The 21,014-nt window shown below is 36.4% G+C and overlaps 1 protein-coding gene across 1 annotated transcript in view; it reads left to right on the plus strand.

Moving 5' to 3' along the window:
• Elk (Eag-like K[+] channel) overlaps nt 1-21,014 on the plus strand; it is a 410,371-nt gene that overhangs the window by 319,875 nt on the left and 69,482 nt on the right. Inside the window, exons 10-11 of the mRNA XM_067777239.1 lie at nt 3,610-3,773; nt 12,281-12,485. Of these exons, the coding sequence (XP_067633340.1) occupies nt 3,610-3,773; nt 12,281-12,485 (369 nt within the window). The remainder of the gene's footprint in view (nt 1-3,609; nt 3,774-12,280; nt 12,486-21,014) is intronic.

Below are 21,014 nucleotides of genomic sequence, written 5' to 3' on the forward strand. Positions count from 1 at the left end.
CCGTTTAAGTTTGACGCCAGATCTTATTATTTTGGATTCTGTTCCAGTTGTAGTCTGACCAAATTTGTTTGGTAATTTTACAGGTGTCCCTATAATGAAAATTACCACTTCTAGGTTTCTTGAGATTGGTTGGAATGTCTCTCTTTATTGATGTAAGTGGTACCTATGCGTGATGGTCGCCAAGTTTGCTGCTTTACCCTACGCGTAGCACCCTCTCAGATTTATCAACAGCATTCGAGGAGATGAATGGTCACTGAAACGCCTTGGGCGCTGCTTGGCTGTCAGAGTATGTGCATACTTAACATCCGCTGATTCTCCAGCGGAAAATAACAGGCCCTCCATATTCTTGGAAGGGCTGCTTGGAAGATGCTGGTTGGACCTGTCAGATTAGTGAGGTGACTCCGTGCTTGAAAATTATGTCGGCTGACCAAACCATTTTCTAAAATCTCTCTCAAAATTCAGTGTAGTCAAAAATAGTCTGTTGTCGAATCTACATGGTGGCTACACTGTGGCTACAATACCTTCCGTTGCAGCATCTAGACTCCCTAAAGCCTTAAGGCTGAGCCTATATCTTTATGGCGAAAGTAGAGGCCCAATGGCAACTGATCAGGGATAACAATTAACGCTTCAGTTGGACACGACCTAAGTGTTCCTGTTGCCCCTGCGCAGGCTGCCTGTTGTATTTTGTTAAGTTCTTAAATATTGTATTGCTTATCCGCATGTTAGGAAGGGCCTAGTGACCGATATGTAAATCCACATCATAAATTTTGGCCTTTGTTTCACGTCTTTTCTACTTATTCCAAAGCATGAGTATTATGCGAGATACGCCTTCTTTCAGTGTTGGCTTTCCAGTTTAGCTTGTTGTATCTTCTGATCCCAAAATACCTAACCCTCGTTGAAGGAGAGAGATGTCTGTACCATTTAGAGAAGGCATTCGAGGTCGAAAAATTGTGTTTCTATTACCGAAGATTGTCAGTTACATTTTGCTTTAGGTCGCTTAATGCGGGTACGGACTTCACTTAGCGTTGAGTGAAAAGGCCCAGAAACCTCAAACAGAATGCATAAGTGACTACTTCTACTACATTCTTATCGTGCTCGAGTAGTATCTCGTTGAGTGCTACAATCCTATGTAGTGAGGAGAGAACTAAACTCCATCTCTAGCTCCTTTCTAATATAATCGTATTAAAAATCTATCTATATATAAATACGCCACACACAAATTCCAACGCATTGTTTGGCCGATTTTGATGAAATATGCACCAATTTGTAGAAAATAGAGTTCTTGAGTGCATAGGAGGTAAATTTAGTATGTAAGGGGTGTGGTATTTGATATATATACCAATGTGTGAAAACTCAGATATCTCTGAGATTAGTTATACCAGGGCAGTGATATTTGGCAGACAGAAGCCCAACATCGACAATATATCAGTGCAGAAAGTGGTAGTATAGTAACTCCCATACAAATGTTTCTTTGCATATTGCATATCTCCAGTACCGATTAAATCATAGTGCTCACACTTGGCATATCTGTCAGTATTGTTAAAGTCAAGTTTTTAGAACATTGGATTATATTGAAGAGAGGGATGTGTCACCTACCATACAAATTGAATTTTAAATACATATATATCCGTAACCGAGGAATATGCATGGCGGCATTTCCCTGGATATTGCTAATATTGGAAATTTTGCAAAAGGAGGTGTGCACGCAGAGAATTCTATTATCATATTGCCAGCTTTGAGCGTAATCCTAATTAGTACCATTTTCTGCAAAATTTACTTTCTAATGCGATTTGATAGTACAACTACCAACCAAGACAGTAACCTTAAATATTAACTACACACAAAGTAAGAACCGAGCTTACGAGTTTACTTAATTTGCCTCATTTCGGTATAGCCCATTCGCATGGTTCAACCTATTTTAATATTTTAACCTTTTTTAATATTTCAATATAATCGTATCATCAGTGATTTGAATTGGTTGAACTTTCTATCCCGGACGATAGGAGTACTAAATAAAGATGCCAGAAACGATTTTGTCCCCCACTCTTTGAAAATCCTGCAGCGAGCTCATGGTCTTATTTAAGCAAAAAATTGGTCAGCTAATTACACTGTGAGTTCATCCAAAATTTAAAAGTTTCACATACGCACGGATAAACAGTGATTTGTTAGATAATATCAGGCAACTCAAATAACGCGAGTTCGATACTTTTATACTCAGCGTGCCTTGCACACAGAGTGTATTAACTTTGGTAACATAACAATTGGTTGTACAGGTATAAAGGAATCGAGATTGATATAAACTTTCATATATAAAAATCATCAGTATCGGAAAAAAATTTGATTAAGCCATGTCCGTCCGTCCGTTTACACCATAACTTGAGTAAATATTGAGATATCTTCATCAAATTCGATATATGGGCTTATCTGAACTCAGAATAGATTGGTGTTGAAAACGAATGAAATCGAATGATAGCCACGCCTACTTTTTATATATATAACATTTTGAAAAACACAAAAATATTGATTATTTAGTAAATAATATACCTAGAATTTTGAAAACTGATGTGTGGACTGCTAAAAATTTTAAAACACTTTTGAAAATAAGACATATCTTTGCAAAAACGAGCTGTATATAAATAGTTTTTTCTTTTCCCAAGTGGAATTATAACAGGAAGTAGGAAAAAATTCAAATTTTTGAAAATGGGCGTAGTACCGTCGCTTTTATGACTAAGCAATTTCATAGCTCCAAGAAAAAGTACCGGTTCGTGATAAAATTGGGTACACATATTTTCCTAATAGCAGAGATCTTTTAAGGACCACGCCCACATTTACAAAAAAGACTTTTGAAAGGGGCGTAGACAAATAAAATAAGCTATACCTTTGCGAAAAAGAGCTTAATATTAATGGTATTAGACTTTCTAAATGGATTTATAACAAAAAGTTGGAAAACATTAAAATTTAAAATAAAAAACTGCCTCTTTTTTGACTAAGCATTTTTTTATATTTCGGCGCCCATGATTTGAAGAAATACTAACTTATTTTAATTAAATTTGGGACACATATTTGCTTTACAGCGGGAAATATTTCCAGTAAAAAGGACGGGATCGGTTAAAGACCATGCCTACTTTTATTTAACAGAAGTTTAAAAGGGTCGTGGACTAGAATAATAAACTACATATATATTAGCGTAAAATAGTATTCTATCAATGATATATCATGATGTATATTGGAACGATTTTCCGTCATCGTAAGAGGAAACTGGGAGACATGTTTTTTTAAATGGGCAGTGTCACGTGTTATGTATAAAAGTAACTTATCTGAAATGAACTGTACAATTGAAACTCACGCTGAGTATATAATATTCGATAACACTCTAGCCCAAATACTTTTACTTCTTTTTATTAACTTTCACATTTACATTACGTAAATGTCTGGATTCTAGAAACTTTTATTACTTTTTGTTGAGCCTTTGACCACATACAACAATTCATGCCTACACAATTTGTAATTTTATATTTACGACTAGATGGCAAAAGTCGTTGTCGTAGAGATCTTAAATTTATTTTATTACATGTCAACGCTTACCAATTTGTGTTGTCTTCTTTTCAGACATTTTATTAAATTTTCGTACAACGTTCGTCTCTAGCAAAGGTGAAGTTGTCTCTGACTCAAAGTTGATTGCTATCAACTATTTGCGTGGTTGGTTCGTTGTGGATTTACTAGCGGCGCTGCCATTTGATCATCTTTATGCTTCGGATTTGAAAAATGCAGAGGTGAGTAAAAAAAACAAATTTAATAAATGTAAAAAGCTCAATAAGGAAGCGAAAAAATAAATTAAAAATTTCATTTTAAAAAAGATGTTTGAATATTTAAAGCTCCACATTTGGTACTTTAAAGTTTTAAAAAATAATGCCTTTAGGCTTGAAAATATTTGTATGCCTTCACTAATAACAGATTGCTCTTAGTTCTTGATTTCCAATCCCAAGAATCGTGTCATTTAAATATTCATTTTTATGTATCTCCAGTGTACTCTTCAATTGTGAAGACAAGTAAGTGCTAATAGCAATTAAAAGTTAAAGTCCAACGTTTAGTGTTTACGAAATTCTAATACATCTGTACATTAAATGAAATACACATTTATATGAGTACGTTATCGCATGTTAATTGTTGAGTTCTAATTTGCTTCAAGCAAAGAAATAATGATGAACGCTTCGAGCAACATACATTTGTGAATCTACTCAAATTCAGCTTTTTAAATATTTTGTCGATTTAGACATTTCAAAACGAGATAATCTCTGGAGCCAGTGAACACATGCAGGCCTTCACTTAATGATTGATAGAAACTTTTTTTTTTTTGGAGTGGGAGATTGTTTGCGAGTTGGAGTTGAAAATGTAGTAGGAGAATTAGAGTTAAAGCGCATGGTAACGAGGTAAGGATGAAAGGAAAAGGAAAAGTAGATAAAAGAGTACACAAAATCTTTATCATATATAGGGCTTTCTTGTCAAATTTTCGCACTAGACGCAAATGCAAAAAGAGTGAATGAAGTATGAACAGATTGCAAGGACACACTTGCACAAAATTATAATTTCAATTTTTTTTATAGTAAATTTTCCATACACAGTAAAACACAATCATGAAAAAAATACCCAGTAAAGATTCTCGGAGCACTCCGTTCGCTTAAAATGTATAGCTAACCAACCAATGAAAAAATATTCACATTTAAAATAAAAAAAATTTTTTATTTGAATAAAAATTTTCCAAGCAAATCTTCGGAGTCATTAAGGAATCAAAAAGAAGTCTTAAATTGGAGTGTTTGCGCTTTTTATGAGCTCACTTAGGACTCTAGTGATAAGCAAGAATATACTTAAAAACCCAATAACTATACAACTTGAGGGAAACAGCTTTCGTTATGTGGTCGCGGAATCGTGAAAGTTCAAAAAATCTTCCGAACTTGGAAAGTTTGCCTTCTTATTTTAAGCATTTTTCATATAACTCAGTGATCTGAAGTTTGAAGGAACTTAAGGCTTTATGGGGTTATAGTATTTTGATATAAGAGTTTTCTAGACCGGACAGGGATCCAGTTATTAAGAGGTATTAAAAACTATATTTAGAATTCTGGAAACATGACATCAACTTTTATGTAACAATTGATTGAGATAAAAACATGAAACCTTACACATAGTTCAGGTTACCTTAACAATGCAACAAATGGAGAAAAAAGAAGTTAAAATGATTTTAAATACTTGCTTTATATAAAGAACCAGAAGAAATGAAAAACATCTCTTTAAACAAGGACATCATCTTGTTGAACTTTGATATTAAAATTTTAACATTACCACTATACAAATTCTTAAGAGGAACGGAAACATAAAGTCGGAGTGCAATAGATGGACCTTTGATATATTTTTTACCCAAGCACGGCGATGTTCACTCCACTTTTATATTTTCGATCCTCATATAAATCTTTTCACTGGTTATGCTTAAATTTGAGTATTAAAGTTCAAAAAGATTATATCCATTGTAAACTTTAACAAATAGCGCAACAAACAGCTGATCGCTAAAAACAAGCACACACGTACAAAAATTACTAACGTCCATATTACGAAAATATTTAAGAAAATTCAAGTTAAATTTTAAACAGATACACTGAAAGATATAGACTGGTAAAATCTAACGAAATATGGGGCAATTCAACCGAAATCTCTATCAATTTTTATCCATCGCAACAAGATGTTGAATCAACTGCGTTCAAAACGTTGATTCGTAATTGACCGCTTCCGTAGTCAAGTGAACAAAAAAAGTTGTTGCCACAGCTTTGTACGAAAGTACCTATGTTGCGGCATTTGCGAGGCAGATGAGTTTTCACTGAGATCTTTTCATGGCAGAAATGCACTCGGAGTGCTTGCCGAACAGTGCCGAGGGGCGACCCCGCTTAGGAAAATTTTCTTTTAATTAAAAAACCTTTTTTCTAAAATTTTTATGTTGCTTTGCCCAGGGTGTAAACCCAGGGTCTTCGGTGTGGTAGGCGGAACACGCTAACATCACACCACGGCGGCCACCATACGCATACGTAAATATGTGCATACATATGGTACACAGCATAAATAAGTACAAAGTAGAGAGCGCAGTGAGCGTAAAATTCTCTTTGAAATTTGTTCATGTACTGACTGTTGATCGCTGTTGAAATGACAAGTGAGATCAGTTGTGTTAATAAAAAAATCAGTTAGATTGATTAGGAATCTGTCAATTTTTCAGAATTTTGTTAACTTAAGAGCGAAAATTCCTGTTCTGTTAAAATGACTAAACTAATTTGTTTGCTTGACAAGGAACTCGGTCGAATTAACCATAATTCGATCAATTTCACTGAATCTCCGTTAAGTCAGGAAAAACAGAACCGATTTGTTGATTTTACCATTCCCTTCAGTGTATAAATTTTATAATTTTGGAATATATACCATTTAGGGTACTTAGTTGCAGTAATTAAGAGAAAATATATGCTTATATTCAAGTATTTAGTTAGTTTTTCTACATTTATCTCAAATATTGAAAAAGATTGAAGGTATATTAATGCAATGCAGCTCTGCTCTTCCTGCTGGTCTTCATTCTATTCCATTCGACTGCCTTCTTTTAATGCCTTCCACTCTATTCGCAACATAAACTCAATTTAAATTACCAAGCTATATGGAAAACAATGATCATGTCTCCGTTTGTAGATACAATTGTAATTTCTACTGGTTTATTTATATAAAGGCAGTACTTAAAATTCTTTTCTTGCTTTTATTTATATGTATATCTATTTAAAACTCTTTTCGAACAATCATAGTTGATAAGCTGTCGAAGCTGCTGTATATGCAAAAAATATTTTGTTGCAGTAAGTGAAAGTTTCTCTGCAAAATATAAACTTAATCACCAGAGAATAAATGTGATATAGAAAATGTTTAATTCGTTAACTTTATACGACGAAGTTTGTGTAGAGTAAACATTAAAAGAGCAATGCGTTTTACAAAGTAAAAATTCCTAAAAATAGATTAAAATATTCCAAAGAAGAAAGCAACCACAGTGAAAATTAAAAGAAGGAGAAAACATATCGTCTTTGTTAAAAAACATTTGGGTGCCGAGGCTATGCGGTTATGCCCACTGTTGCATGGAGAGCAGTACACAATGGAAGTCCATGCAATGCTGATTTGTCTGCCGGACGGCGACAGCTATGGTAGCTGTATGCATGCGAGAACGAGGCGTAAATATCGCGGTCGAGACGAACTCGAATCTCCGGTGGAAATATTCAATTCGTTAAGTAACTTACCGTATGTGGTAACATGACAGACCAACACACCATTTTCAAGTGAGTTGGTCCTTCACTGAACAGCTGCCTCCCAAACTTACCTAATTTAGATCTTCATAGAGCTCAACATGTCATAATAACCGATTCACTAATGACTCGGTAATTACCGAGGAACAGTTTTAGCTCCGAGGCGAGAAGCCGTAAATTGCTTGGAATTTCTAAATTACATATTATTTTTTTAATTCGTTGATAGATAATCATAAATTTTTTGCATAACATAAATTGTTGCTAAAAATTTATATAAAATAACGGATGTATAAATTACTAGCAGACCCAGGAGATTTTGGCAACTAAAAATCCGCATCGAAAAGTATAGCAAAATCTGTTAACTCCTTTAAAGAGAGTCGTGCTTACTTAACTCTGACCACTGAAGTGGGGAAACTACCCTGAAAACCATTGATATGCAGCGTATTTTTACTCCCTCAGCATTTCGAGGAGTTTCGAGTTCATCTTATTTTTTATGATAGGGCATATGAAAGTAATAAAAAAATTCATAGAAAATCCCACACTACAACTGCGTGACGTAATGTCCCCCAAGCTTAGATTTTCACGGAACTTTGAAGTGTCCATTGTGGATAGGATCCACTGGGAAATAACGACCGTGACTGAGGTCTGGCTCACGGATGGATCGAAATTCGATGACGAAAGAACGGGAGGTGGCATCTATGGGCCGAACTTCAAGAAATCGATACCAATGGGATGCTACCCCACCATTTATCAGGCAGAAATCCATGCAATAGAAATCTGTGGTAGAGAATGTCTGCGGAGAGGCTCAACATCGAAAAGAATCTACATTATGTCGGACAGCCATGCGGCCCTGCGTGCATTGTAATTCTACACAATTACGTCTAAGCTAGTGGATGAATGCAATGAAATCCTTAATGACCTGGGATCCAAAAACAAGGTTTCGTTAGGATGGGTTCCCGAACATCAGGGACATGAAGGTAATGAACATGCAGATTACCTAGCAAAACAGGGTGCTACAGGAGCATTCTATGGTCCAGATCCCTTTTATGGACTTACGCACATCATGGAAACTATAAGTAACTGGGTAACTAAAAAAATTCCTGAGTCTTCCGGCAACGAAAATATCCCCCAAACTCATTAATCTAAGCAGGGTGGACATAATAAATCTCACTGGGTACTATACGGAACACCGTGTTCGATTATATCATCTAACTAAGTTAAATATATCCAATACGCAAATTCGTTGTTTCTGTGAGCTAGATGATGAAACGCCGGTTCACATTCTCTGCGTATGCATCGCTCTGGCGGTGGAACTCTTAGTCCCTATGTGATATGGAGTAAAAATCCTGAAGAGGTATTTAGATACATCAAAAGCCTCCAGATACAGAACTGGGCTGAATGTCTCACAAAGGTCGTAGTGCTTCCAAATCTAGTAATAATAACAATAACATTTTTGTTCTTGAAGGGCTCAGTGACCGCACGCTTCACTTTATATGGGATTCATGGCATGCCTTCCGAAGTTTGGAAAAAGCCCCTCAAACTATTTGAAGGTATTAACTTCTGTATCAACTTAAATTTATTGTATCTGACGGATTACTACCACTAGTGTGGTAGTGCTAGAAAGAAGTTAATATGCTTCCTAGCGCATTATTCTGACCATGAAATTAAAAATTTTCCTTTCTTCAGATCGAAGCCTTCATACACATCTGCCTAAAGGAATTCCCGCAACCTATTTGTGTCACAATATGGAATTGCTTCATCGCACCGCTCATCATATTTTCTGTCTCATTTAACTTTAGCCATAGTTTATCAGTCACACCATAGCAGCTGCGTCCTTTGCTGCGCCAAAGACACTGTTCCTTTACAAGCACCACAGCTACAAAGCTATACATTGTTGTTGTATTATGTTATCTTAGAAAGCACAGTAACTAACTGTGAATGTTAATTGTTGTTACTAGGCGAGGAGATTGGCTTTGAAACAAGTTTTCTGCTGCAATTCCTTGATTGCCTTTTTTAATATCAAAGATGCAAGTTTTAAGAAATTGTCAAAATTTCGAAGTTTTTTTGTGTGTTTTTGTACATTTGTATTTAAATAGTTGTAGAAATTGAAGTAAATCAGAGGCCGAAGTGTTGAACCCTAATATTTAAGTGGTTTTTGTTGATTTTTGTATTTACTAACGTGCTACATGTAGTACGCTCGGCACACCAGTTTTATTTCAGTTTTTTGACTATAAAAGAAATAAGAAGTACTTTAAAAGAAAGCGATGAAGAAAATACCAGGGATAGCTACGACATTGGGATTGTATGCACCGCAATATTTGGAAAGAGGTACTCTCTTTCCGATATTACATTCTAACTTTGCTATTTTTTCTTCTATTTCTCCTTTTATTATTCCCTTTATGTCTACTCCCTTGTTATTCTCTAAAACTGACGACAGAGTGGAAACGAGAAACGTTGTAGTTATACAGATATAAAGCTACTAGAAGACCCGGCAGACGTTGTCCCGCCCTAAATTTGGCCATTATGCATACACCTTAATAAGCTTTTTCAGTCTGATTCTGCCCTCGCCCTCTTCACTTTTTCCTAATCCTTTTATTCACTCCTCCCTCCGTCTTTTTCGCTTCATCTATCTCCATCTTCGTCTCATTTCATCTCTTTCTCAATCTCCTTCTCCTTCTCTCTTTTCTCTTCTCTCAATTTCTTCTCATTCTTCTGCATCCCTTATTGCCTGTCGCAGTCCCAGTCCCATTCCGAGTCTCAGTCCCAATTATAGTCCTAATCCCAGTCCCAGTCCGTTTTTGGATAATATATTACTCTCCACTAAAGTACTCATCAACAGCTTTTATTTGATATCCATATTCTATAAACACATTCTAGGGGTACCCGGGTCCACGTTTTGGCCTATATCTCTAGACCCTAGTCACCCAGGGGTATGAAAATTACCCTCTGCTAAAGCACTCATCCACAGCTTTCATTTGATACCCATATTCTATAAACACATTCTGGGGGTACCCGGGTCCACGTTTTTGCCTATATCTCTAGACCCTAGTCACCCAGGGGTATGAATATTACCCTCTAATAAAGCACTCATCAACAGCTTTTATTTGATATCCACATTCTATAAACACATTCTAGGGGTACCCGGGTCCACGTTTTGGCCTATATCTCGAGACCCTAGTCACCCAGGGGTTTGAAAATTACCCTCTACTAAAGCACTCATCAACAGCTTTCATTTGATATCCATATTCTATACACACATTCTAGGGGTACCCGGGTCCCCGTTTTGGCCTATATCTCTAGATCCTAGTCACCCAGGGGTATGAAAATTACCCTCTACTAAAGCACTCGTCAACAGCTTTCATTTGGTATCCATATTCTATAAACACACTCTAGGGGTACCCGGGTCCACGTTTTGGCCTATATCTCGAGACATTAGTCACCAATAGGTATGAAAATTAACCGGTACTAAAGCACTGATAAACATCTTTCATTTGATATCCATATTGTATAAACACATTCTAGGGGTGCCCGGGTCCACGTTTTGGCCTATATCCCGAGACCCTAGTCACACAGGGGTATGAAAATTACACTCTACTAAATCACTCATCAACAGCTTTCATTTGATATCCATATTCTATACACACACTCTAGGGGTACCCGGGTCCACGTTTAGGCCTATATCCCGAGACCCTAGTCACACAGGGGTATGAAAATTACACTCTACTAAATCACTCATCAACAGCTTTCATTTGATATCCATATTCTATACACACACTCTAGGGGTACACGGGTCCACGTTTAGGCCTATATCTCGAGACCCTAGAGATCCTAGAGACCTATCCTATATTTCAAGTTAGATCAAACTACACACGGGGTGCAAAACAAATTCAAAATCGGTTCAGTAGTTTAGGAGTTCATTGGCCTCAATTGTGTGACACGTGTTTTTTATATATGAAGATGTAAATAATTTTTTACGGAAAATTTTAAAATTTATCAAATTGCCAAAACCGTTTCATGCTTGTAAAATGCCAAGCATAGTTTAAAGCAAGCACTCTATCGTTAGCCTATGTTAATAGTTCGAGACTGTCGTAAAATTTTCTCAAATATGTTCGAAAACGTTTTTCATATTGGTTTGCATAGCTTCAGTTACAAAATTTATAGAAGGGGTTTCTAAAGCAATCGAAATAATAAAAGAAGAATTTGATTGACTAAATTTTGTAAAAACTGCTACACCTGTTTTCGTGAAAGCTGCTAAATGTAGTTATCTTGAGATTTCCAAAAAAAAAAAAAAATATATATATATATTGTAACTAATATTAGCAACACTAGGGGTACTGTCATATCTAAGCCGATGCTAAGCAGTTACGTGAATGCACATCAATAATTCAATCATTATGCCTACACATATGTACGTATATGCAGCGGAGAAGCAACAAACACATGCAGATATCTTATCTGAGATATGCAATTATAATTGTGGAAGTGTCGCTCACAAACACACGCGCATAGGAGAGCTATACAAGTACATCTGTAGTATAATTATAACAGATAACCAACTAGTAGATTCTAGAACAGAAGCACCTAGAAGATGCAACGAGGAAATCAAAGAGTATAAAATACCTCAACAATAGGGGCGCTGGAAGTAGTTTTGATTAAGCACGCAATCTAACGGGGAATAGTAGAGTTATTTAGTGTGAAGTACTTTAATAAAGGCCATTTTGCATTATTAAATATTAGAGTTATTTATTCAACAGTTTAGTGATTCGAACTTAGCAGAAGGTTGCGAATAAGAGGATTTGCAGTAAATTCGTTACAATATATATGAAAGAGCAGGCAAATTAACAACCCTCTTGGTATTAAAAGTTTAAAAATAATTTTCGCATAACATTTCACATCTTCATACGTACATATCGATACATATACTAATTTGTCTTATTCAAAATGTTCGCTCTTATATTTTTCTCCCACAGGAATCCCACATTCATTTAGTCAAACTCACACGCCTGTTGCGCTTGGCACGTTTACTGCAAAAAATGGATCGATATTCACAGTGCACCGCCATGATATTGACACTGCTGATGTTGTGTTTCTCGTTGGTGGCACATTGGTTGGCTTGCATTTGGTATGTGATTGCCGAAAAAGAAAACATGTTGAATGATAGCGGTTGGGATATAGGTGAGAAGAAAACATTATTTGTATGAATATATTTACACACACACTGATAAAATCCCACATGAAGAGAGGTGCGCCTTATCTGTGGCTTGGCAGTTTTTCTTTAATGTATGCCAGATATATTATGTAAGGGCTGCTTATATAACACTTAGTAGTAAGTTAATAATGAATTAAGAACGAACAACCAAAGGTGTCTAAATTCGGGTGTAACCGAACATTATATACTCAGCGTGAGCTTCAATTGCACATTATATTTCAGATAAATTACTTTTCTACATAACACGTGGCACAGCCCGTTTAAAAAAATGTCTCCCCATTACCCCTTAAAATAAAACTTGATAAGTTAAATATCATTGATTCAAAACTATTTTTTGCTAAGCTATAGCTCATTATTTTAGTCTACAGCCCTTTTAAATTTATTTTATATCTAAGTTGCCGTGGTCTTTAAATGATCCCGTCCATTTTTGCTAGAAATATTTTCTACTATAGGCAAAACATGTGTACCTAATTTTATTACGATATGTTAATTTTTCTTCGAGTTATGGCTCCCGAAACATAGAAAATTGCTTAGTCATAAAAGGAGCGTTGCAACGCCCATTTTTTTAAATTTAAAGTTTTATTTATTGTTATAAATCCACTTGGGAAATGAAATACTATTGATATAAAGAATTTTTTTCCAAAGATATAGCTTGCTTCATTCGTACACGACCCTTTTAAAAATCTTTTATATAAAAGTGGCCGTTGTCTTTATCCGATTTCGTTAATTTTTCTTCAAAGCATTCTCTGCCGAATTTTGTTACGATAATATTTGTAAAATTGATTTTATCACAAGTGGATGGTGCCACGCCCAATTTAAAAAAAATTTTCAAATTTTTATCAAGAGTCTCAATATCAGTTCACACGTCAAATTTCAATAGTCTAGGTATATTATTTACTAAATAATCAGGTTTTTTGTGTTTTCCAAAATGTTATATATATAAAAAGCGGGCGTGATTATCATCCGGTTTAGCTCATTTTCAATACCAATCTATCCTGGATCCACGTAAGCACGTGTACCAAATATGATGTAGATATCTCAATATTTAATCAAGTTATCGTGTTAACGGACAGACGGACGGACATGGCTCAATTAAATTTTTTTTCGACACTGATGACTTTGATATATGGAAGTCTATATCTATTTCGATTCCTTTATACCTGTACAACCAACCGTTATCCAATCAAAGTTAATATAATTTGTATGCAAGGCACGATGGGTATAAAAATTATACTGGAAATGATGCAATGGGCTCCTCATAAGGCCCATTGCAAGCTTCCATAGTCACCATATCATATGTTCTATATGCAGCGCTACCTTATTTTAAATTTCATATAGTCCCTTACACGTCTTTTTCACAAACACACAACTACACATTTCTGTCTACATATTAGTAACTGTTTATCTGCATGAAATTTGCTTTAATGAAAACGACAAACCGCAATGTGTTGAACCTGACGCTTCTTGCTTTGAAATGGATATTATTCAGATACTTTTAGTAGCAGCAGGTTGGCAAGCCACTATAAATTCTTGTGAATCTGCGTACCCTACAAGTTATTATATAAACAGTCAAAGGAAGTAGTGCCAGAGCTGATCATTTCATCTATAAGTTTAAAGTCAAAGCGTTGATTATTGTTAATAAGATGCTACAGTGGCCAGAAATTTAATTGTGTGACACGTAAATCAACTGCCCATCGCTTATTCGGCTAACGAGTTGATTTGTTGCGTATGTTGTTGATTTCACCGTACGTTGAGCACTATACACCTGTTGAAGCATTATCAAGGTAATAAAGCAAAGAAAGAAAATGCAAACTGGGTCCTCACGGTTGTATGGTGAAAGTGTTAAGATTTAAACCCTAGCGGAAGCAATGAACTGAACTTAGTGTGAAGTTCAAATCAACTCGCTTTTGCAATATGCAAAAACACTTTTCGAAACTGAAAGTTGTGTTACCAGAATTTGTTTTACGATCAAAAAGAAAAACACTATTTACGTATCCGAATTACCGTTATGAAATAACTACGTCTTTTTGGCTTGCACAAGATAGGTTCTAGCTTTATAGCTCTTTCAAGGTCTGGCAGTTCTGCCGCTGCTAGTATCTGAAGCTTTGAAATGGCGAGCGCAGAACACGAGCACAGAACGTGCTCAACCATTCCTCCTGCTGTTACTTTCGAGGTCTAGCTTGTAAGCATGTGATGCTAGAAGCTAATGTCTAGTTAGTGTTCCCATCCATCCTTACTCTTGAATCTTCTCTCTTTAGATATATGAGTCACTTTGTGAGTCTAATTTCGTAGGCATTGTATATGATCTTAGAAAATTGGGAACCTCAATTCAGTTGTTGTTATTATAGCGGTGCTTCACCCCATCTAATAGGCGCTACCGATAATAAATTGTCGTCTATGTCCTGTAACGGCTTTCCAAAGAAACCTGCAGTTTCAACATTAGTGGAGAATAGGTAGAGGGATGTTAGAGGCGTTGGTTACACATTTAAATTAAAGAGATGGTTCGTGTCATGTGGGAACACATTGCAAGCAGGACATAAATTTTATATGTCGGTGTTGATTCTGTATAGATAACAATTTAACCTGTTGCAGTACCCAGATTGAAGATGCACTAGAGTGACGCGCGTTTCTCTTCTGAGAATTTTGGGTATTTTTCTTTAAGAACTGAATTCGCCGGGCATTTCCTGAAATAGAGGTCAGACATCTGATTTTGGATATCACTGAGGACATGTTTGTGCCAGTTTGCTTCATACGGCTTAGGTGCGGTATTTCCTCATAATGCTTACGGAAATGACCACTCAAGCCCATGTGAGATGTCGACTCTTCAATCTGATGTCTCTTGGTATGCCCAGAAATAATTTGTTCAGCATTTCATTTCTCTCTCTAATGGGTAGTACTATTGGTCCATTGTATGCCCGTAGCGGTACTGAGAGCAGTATTATGGCAGGCCTGTAGCGCCACTTAAGTCCTCGTCTATACTGCTTGATAAATAATATGCAACTGTTGTCTCTATTTAATGACACCGAATTGGATTGGTACATCTATCGTTTATTCATCGAGTGCTGCACACTCCTTGCACACTCCTTTATGACCGAGAACCCAGTAAAGATGTATGGTGAGGCCTGAATGAAGCCTCTTTAATACTTTGCATTCCAGGAAACATGAGATTATTGCCTTAGTCGAAGCCTGACTATCAACATATACACTGACGCGACTGCAGCTTTAGCACACTTCCTCCAGAATTGTCGTTGCTTTCCAACCTGAAAGATACCAAAGTTAACTGGCAGTGTACAGTATACGACTCTTAAGTATTTTAAGCATACAAATTATCCAAAAAGCGCACACCTTAGTTCTTTCACCTCTTTATATTGAATGAACAAATGGCAAAATTTGGAAATCGAGCAAAAATTTTTGAATAACTTCCCATGATGCTATTCCTGCAAAGCTTGGATCCTAACTCATAACCCGACTATGCCACGTGCACCATATAAAATGCCGCTAGGTGGCGTCGGAAACGTTATATTAACACGACTTACTTTAAGTTTCAGCTTTAGGTATCCAGCTGATTACCTAGAAGTCTGATGTATTAAGGATACCTAAGCTGCAAATTAAATTGCAATATTTCGGATTCAAAGTTCTTCTAGATAGCGATCCGTGCTCTATTCGATATTCAGCTAGTTTAAGGCACTCCATACACAGCAGGGGGAATCTAGAGATTCATTTTTAAGCAGCCTCTGATTAAGCTAGTAACTTGGTACTTAACAATGAGTTCCGAACACTGAGGCAACGCAACTGAAGGAAGGACGAGTTCCTGTAAGATTCGCACAGGTCAAAATACTTTGAAAATCCATCATAGATTTGTATTTTTGGAAATTTTGAATATACACAGGTCTTAATTAAAAGAAATTTTTAGGATAAACAATTTCGGTAAAAGTTTGGAATAGCGATCGACTGCTAATACGCTTTCAAAAAATCAGGGACATTTTGCCGTTGGCAACAATAATCCGAAAGCAAAAATTAACAAGTAAGAACGGGACTGTCTTCGGCTGTGCCGAAGACTTCATACCTTTCATGAATGGGGCTGAACAATAATCTTATCCCGTTCGTAATCTCAAAACAATCGGATGTATAAGATAAGAAATATATAGTGAACAGATCTACATACCTTAACGATTTTTAAGATAAATATAAAATAAAAAACGGGTAGGTACTTTGTGTGAGGATGCAAAGTTTCAGGTTTTTTGTGGTCTGCGTGTAAAAACTATGACTACGAATCACGTATTTCAAAAATATATGACGAAAACGTAACTATTTGATGAAATTTGATGAATTTTGAAGCTTCTAGCCGTAAAAAAGGGGTCAATATGACAGTTTATATGAAGTATATAATATATACACGACCGATCTCTATGATTTTTTCAGACAACAATATATGCTATATACGTAAGCATTTTGTGAAATTTGAAGCTTCTAACTGTTAAAACGGGGCAGAAATTGCGCAAAGTTTCTTATCTGAACAATCGGTTGTATGAGATATATACTATGTATATCACCGATCTCAAAGATTTTTTTAGACATCAATATATGCCATACACGTAAGCAGTTGGTGAAATTTGAAGCTTCTAGCTGTTAAAATGGGGTAGAAATTGCGAAAAGTTTCTTATCTGAACAATCGGTTGTATGAGATATATACTATATATACAACCGATCTCTATGATTTTTTCAGACAACAATATATGCTATATACGTAAGCAATCGGTGAAATTTGAAGCTTATAGCTGTTACAATGGGGTAGAAATTGCGAAAAGTTTCTTATCTGAACAATCGGTTGTATGAGATATATACTATATATACAACCGATCTCTATGATTTTTTCAGACAACAATATATGCTATATAAGTAAATATTCGGTGAAATTTGAAGCTTCTAGCTGTTAAAATGGGGCTAAAATTTGCGAAAATATATATATATATATACTATATATATATACTATATATACCACCATATATATACTATATATACCACCGATCTTTATGATTTTTTCAGACAATAATATATGCTATATACGTAAGCATTCGCTGAAATTTGAAGCCTCTAGCTCTTAAAATAGGGCAGTAATTACGAAAAGTTCCTTATCTGAACAATCGGTTGTGGGGGATATATACTATATATACGACCGATCTCATAAATTTTTTCAGGCAACAATATGTTCAATATACGAAAGTATATGGTGAAGTTTGTAGCTTCAATCTGTTAAATTGGGTAAGATATTACAAAAATCCTCTTTTTCTGAAAAATCGGTTGTATGGAGGATATATGCTATAGTGGTCCGATCCGGTCGGTTCCGACAAATGTCTAATCGGGCACCCAAATACACCTGCTCACCAAATTTTATCAAGATATCTCAAAAATTGAGGGACTAGTTTGCATACAAACAGACAGACGGACAGACGGACAGACGGATATGGCTAAAACAACTCAGCTCTTCAACCTGATTATTTCGGTATACTTAATGGTGGGTCTATCTATTTTCCTTTAAGGACTTACAATTTTCGGTTTCGTGACGAAATTAATATACCATTTCATTTTCATGAAAGGTATAAAAATCAGCTTAACTTATTAGAGGTATTATTGTAACTCCCTTTTTATGCCAAACAAGTAAGGAAGGCTAAGTTCGGGTGTAACCGAACATAACATACTCAGTTGAAAGCTATGGAGACAAAATAAGGAAAATCAATCTGGGGTAACCCTGGAATGTGGTTGTATAACATGTGTATCAAATGAAAGGTATTAAAGAGTATTTTAAGAGAGAGTAGGCCATAGTTCTATGGATGAACGCCATTTAGGGATATCGCCATAAAGGTAGACCAGGGCTGACTCTAGAATTTGTTTGTACGATATGGGTATCAAATGAAAGGTGTTACTGAGCATTTTAAGAGGGAGTGGGCCTTAGGTCTATCGGTGGACGCCTTTTCGAGATGTCCCCATTAAGGTGGACCAGGGGTGATTCTATAATGTGTTTGTACGATATGGGTATCAAATCAAAGCTGCTAATGAGTATTTTGAAAAGGAGTGATCCTTAGTTCCATAGGTGGACGCCGTTTGGAGATATCGCCATAAAGGTGGACCAGGGGTGTCTCTAGAATGTGTTTGTACGATATGGGAATCAAATGAAAGGTGTTACTGAGCATTTTAAGAGGGAGTGGGCATTAGGTCTATAGGTGGACGCCTTTTCGAGATATCGCCATTAGGGTGGGCCAGGGGTGACTCTAGAATGTTTGTACGGTATGGGTATCAAACGAAAGGTGTTACTGAGCATTTTAAGAGGGAGTGGGCATGAGGTCTATAGGTGGACGCCTTTTCGAGATATCGTCATTAGGGTGGGCCAGGGGTGACTCTAGAACGTGTTTGTACGATATGTGCATCAAACGAAAGGTGTTACTGAGCATTTTAAGAGGGAGTGGGCATTAGGTCTATAGGTGGACGCCCTTTCGAGATATCGCCATTAGGGTGGGCCAGGGGTGACTCTAGAATGTTTGTACGATATGGGTATCAAACGAAAGGTGTTACTGCGCATTTTAAGAGGGAGTAATCCTTAGTTCTATAGGTGGACGCCTTTTCGAGATATCGCCATAAAGGTGGACCAAGGGTGACTCTAGAATGTTTGTACGATATGGGTATCAAACGAAAGGTATTACTGAGCATTTTAAAAGGGAGTGGGCATTAGGTCTATAGGTGAACGCCTTTTCGAGATATCGCCATTAGGGTGGGCCAGGGTGACTCTAGAATGTGTTTGTACGATATGCGTATCAAATGAAAGGTGGTAATGAGTATTTTAAAAGGGAGTAATCCTTAGTTCTATAGGTGGACGCCTTTTCGAGATATCGCCATTAGGGTGGGCCAGGTGTGACTCTAGAATGTTTGTACGATATGGGTATCAAACGAAAGTAGTTACTGAGCATTTTAAGAGGGTGTGGGCATTAGGTCTATAGGTGGACGCCTTTTCGAGATATCGCCATTAGGGTGGGCCAGGGGTGACTCTAGAATGTTTGTACGATATGGGTATCAAACGAAAGGTGTTACTGAGCATTTTAAGAGGGAGTGGACACTAGGTCTATAGGTGGACGCCTTTTCGAGATATCGCCATTAGGGTGGGCCAGGGGTGACTCTAGAATGTTTGTACGATATGGGTATCAAACGAAAGGTGTTACTGAGCATTTTAAGAGGGAGGGGGCATTAGGTCTATAGGTGGACGCCTTTTCGAGATATCGCCATTAGGGTGGGACAGGGGTGACTCTGGTATGTTTTTGTACGATATGGATATCAAATTAAAGGTATTAATGAGGGTTTTAAAAGCGAGTGGCCCTTAGATGTATATGTGAAGGCGTTCTCGCGATATCGACCAAAATGTGGACCAGGTGATCCAGAAAATCATCTGTCGGGTACTACTAATTTATTTATATATGCAATACCACTAACAGTATTCCTGCCAAGATTCCAAGGGCTGTTGATTTCGCCTTGTAGAACTTTTTCATTTTCTTCTACTTAATATGGTAGGTGTCACACCCATTTTACAAAGTTTTTTCCAAAGTTATATTTTGCGTCAATAAACCAATCCAGTTACCATGTGTCATCCCTTTTTTCGTATTTGGTATAGAATTATGGCATTTTTTTCATTTTTCGTAATTTTCGATATCGATAAAGTGGGCGTGGTTATGGTCAGATTTCGCCCATTTTTTATACCAAGAAAAAGTGAGCTCAGTTAAGTACGTGGGCTAAGTTTAGTAAAGATATATCGGATTTTGCTCAAGTTATTGTGTTAATGGCCGAGCGGAAGGACAGACGGTGGACTGTGTATAAAAACTGGGCGTGGCTTCCACCGATTTCGCCCATTTTCACAGAGAACAGTTACCGTCATAGAACCTATGCTCGTACCAAATTTGAGAAGGATTGGTAAATTTTTGTTCGACTTATGGCAATAAAAGTATTCTAGACAAACTAAATGAAAATGGGCGGAGCCACGCCCATTTTGAAATTTTCTTTTATTTTTGTATTTTGTTGCATCATATCATTACTGGAGTTGAATTTTGACTTAATTTACTTATATACAGTAAAGATATTAAATTTTTTGTTAAAATTTGAATTAAAAAAATTTTTTTTTTAAAAAGTGGGCGTGTTCTTCATCCAATTTTGCTAATTTTTATTTAGCACATATAGAGTAATAGTAGTAACGTTCCTGCCAAATTTCATCATGATATCTCTAACGGCTACCAAATTACAGCTTGCAAAACTTTTAAATTACCTTCTTGTAAAAGTGGGCGGTGCCACGCCCATTGTCCAAAATCTTACTAATTTTCTATTCTGCGTCATAACGTCAACCCATCTACCAAGTTTCGTCGCTTTATCTGTCTTTTGTAATGAGTTATCGCACTTTTTCGGTTTTTCGAAATTTTCGATATCGAAAAAGTGGGCGTGGTTATAGTCCGATATCGTTC

Source organism: Eurosta solidaginis, chromosome 3 (assembly GCF_040869045.1).
Source record: "Eurosta solidaginis isolate ZX-2024a chromosome 3, ASM4086904v1, whole genome shotgun sequence".
Lineage (NCBI taxonomy): Eukaryota > Metazoa > Arthropoda > Insecta > Diptera > Tephritidae > Eurosta > Eurosta solidaginis.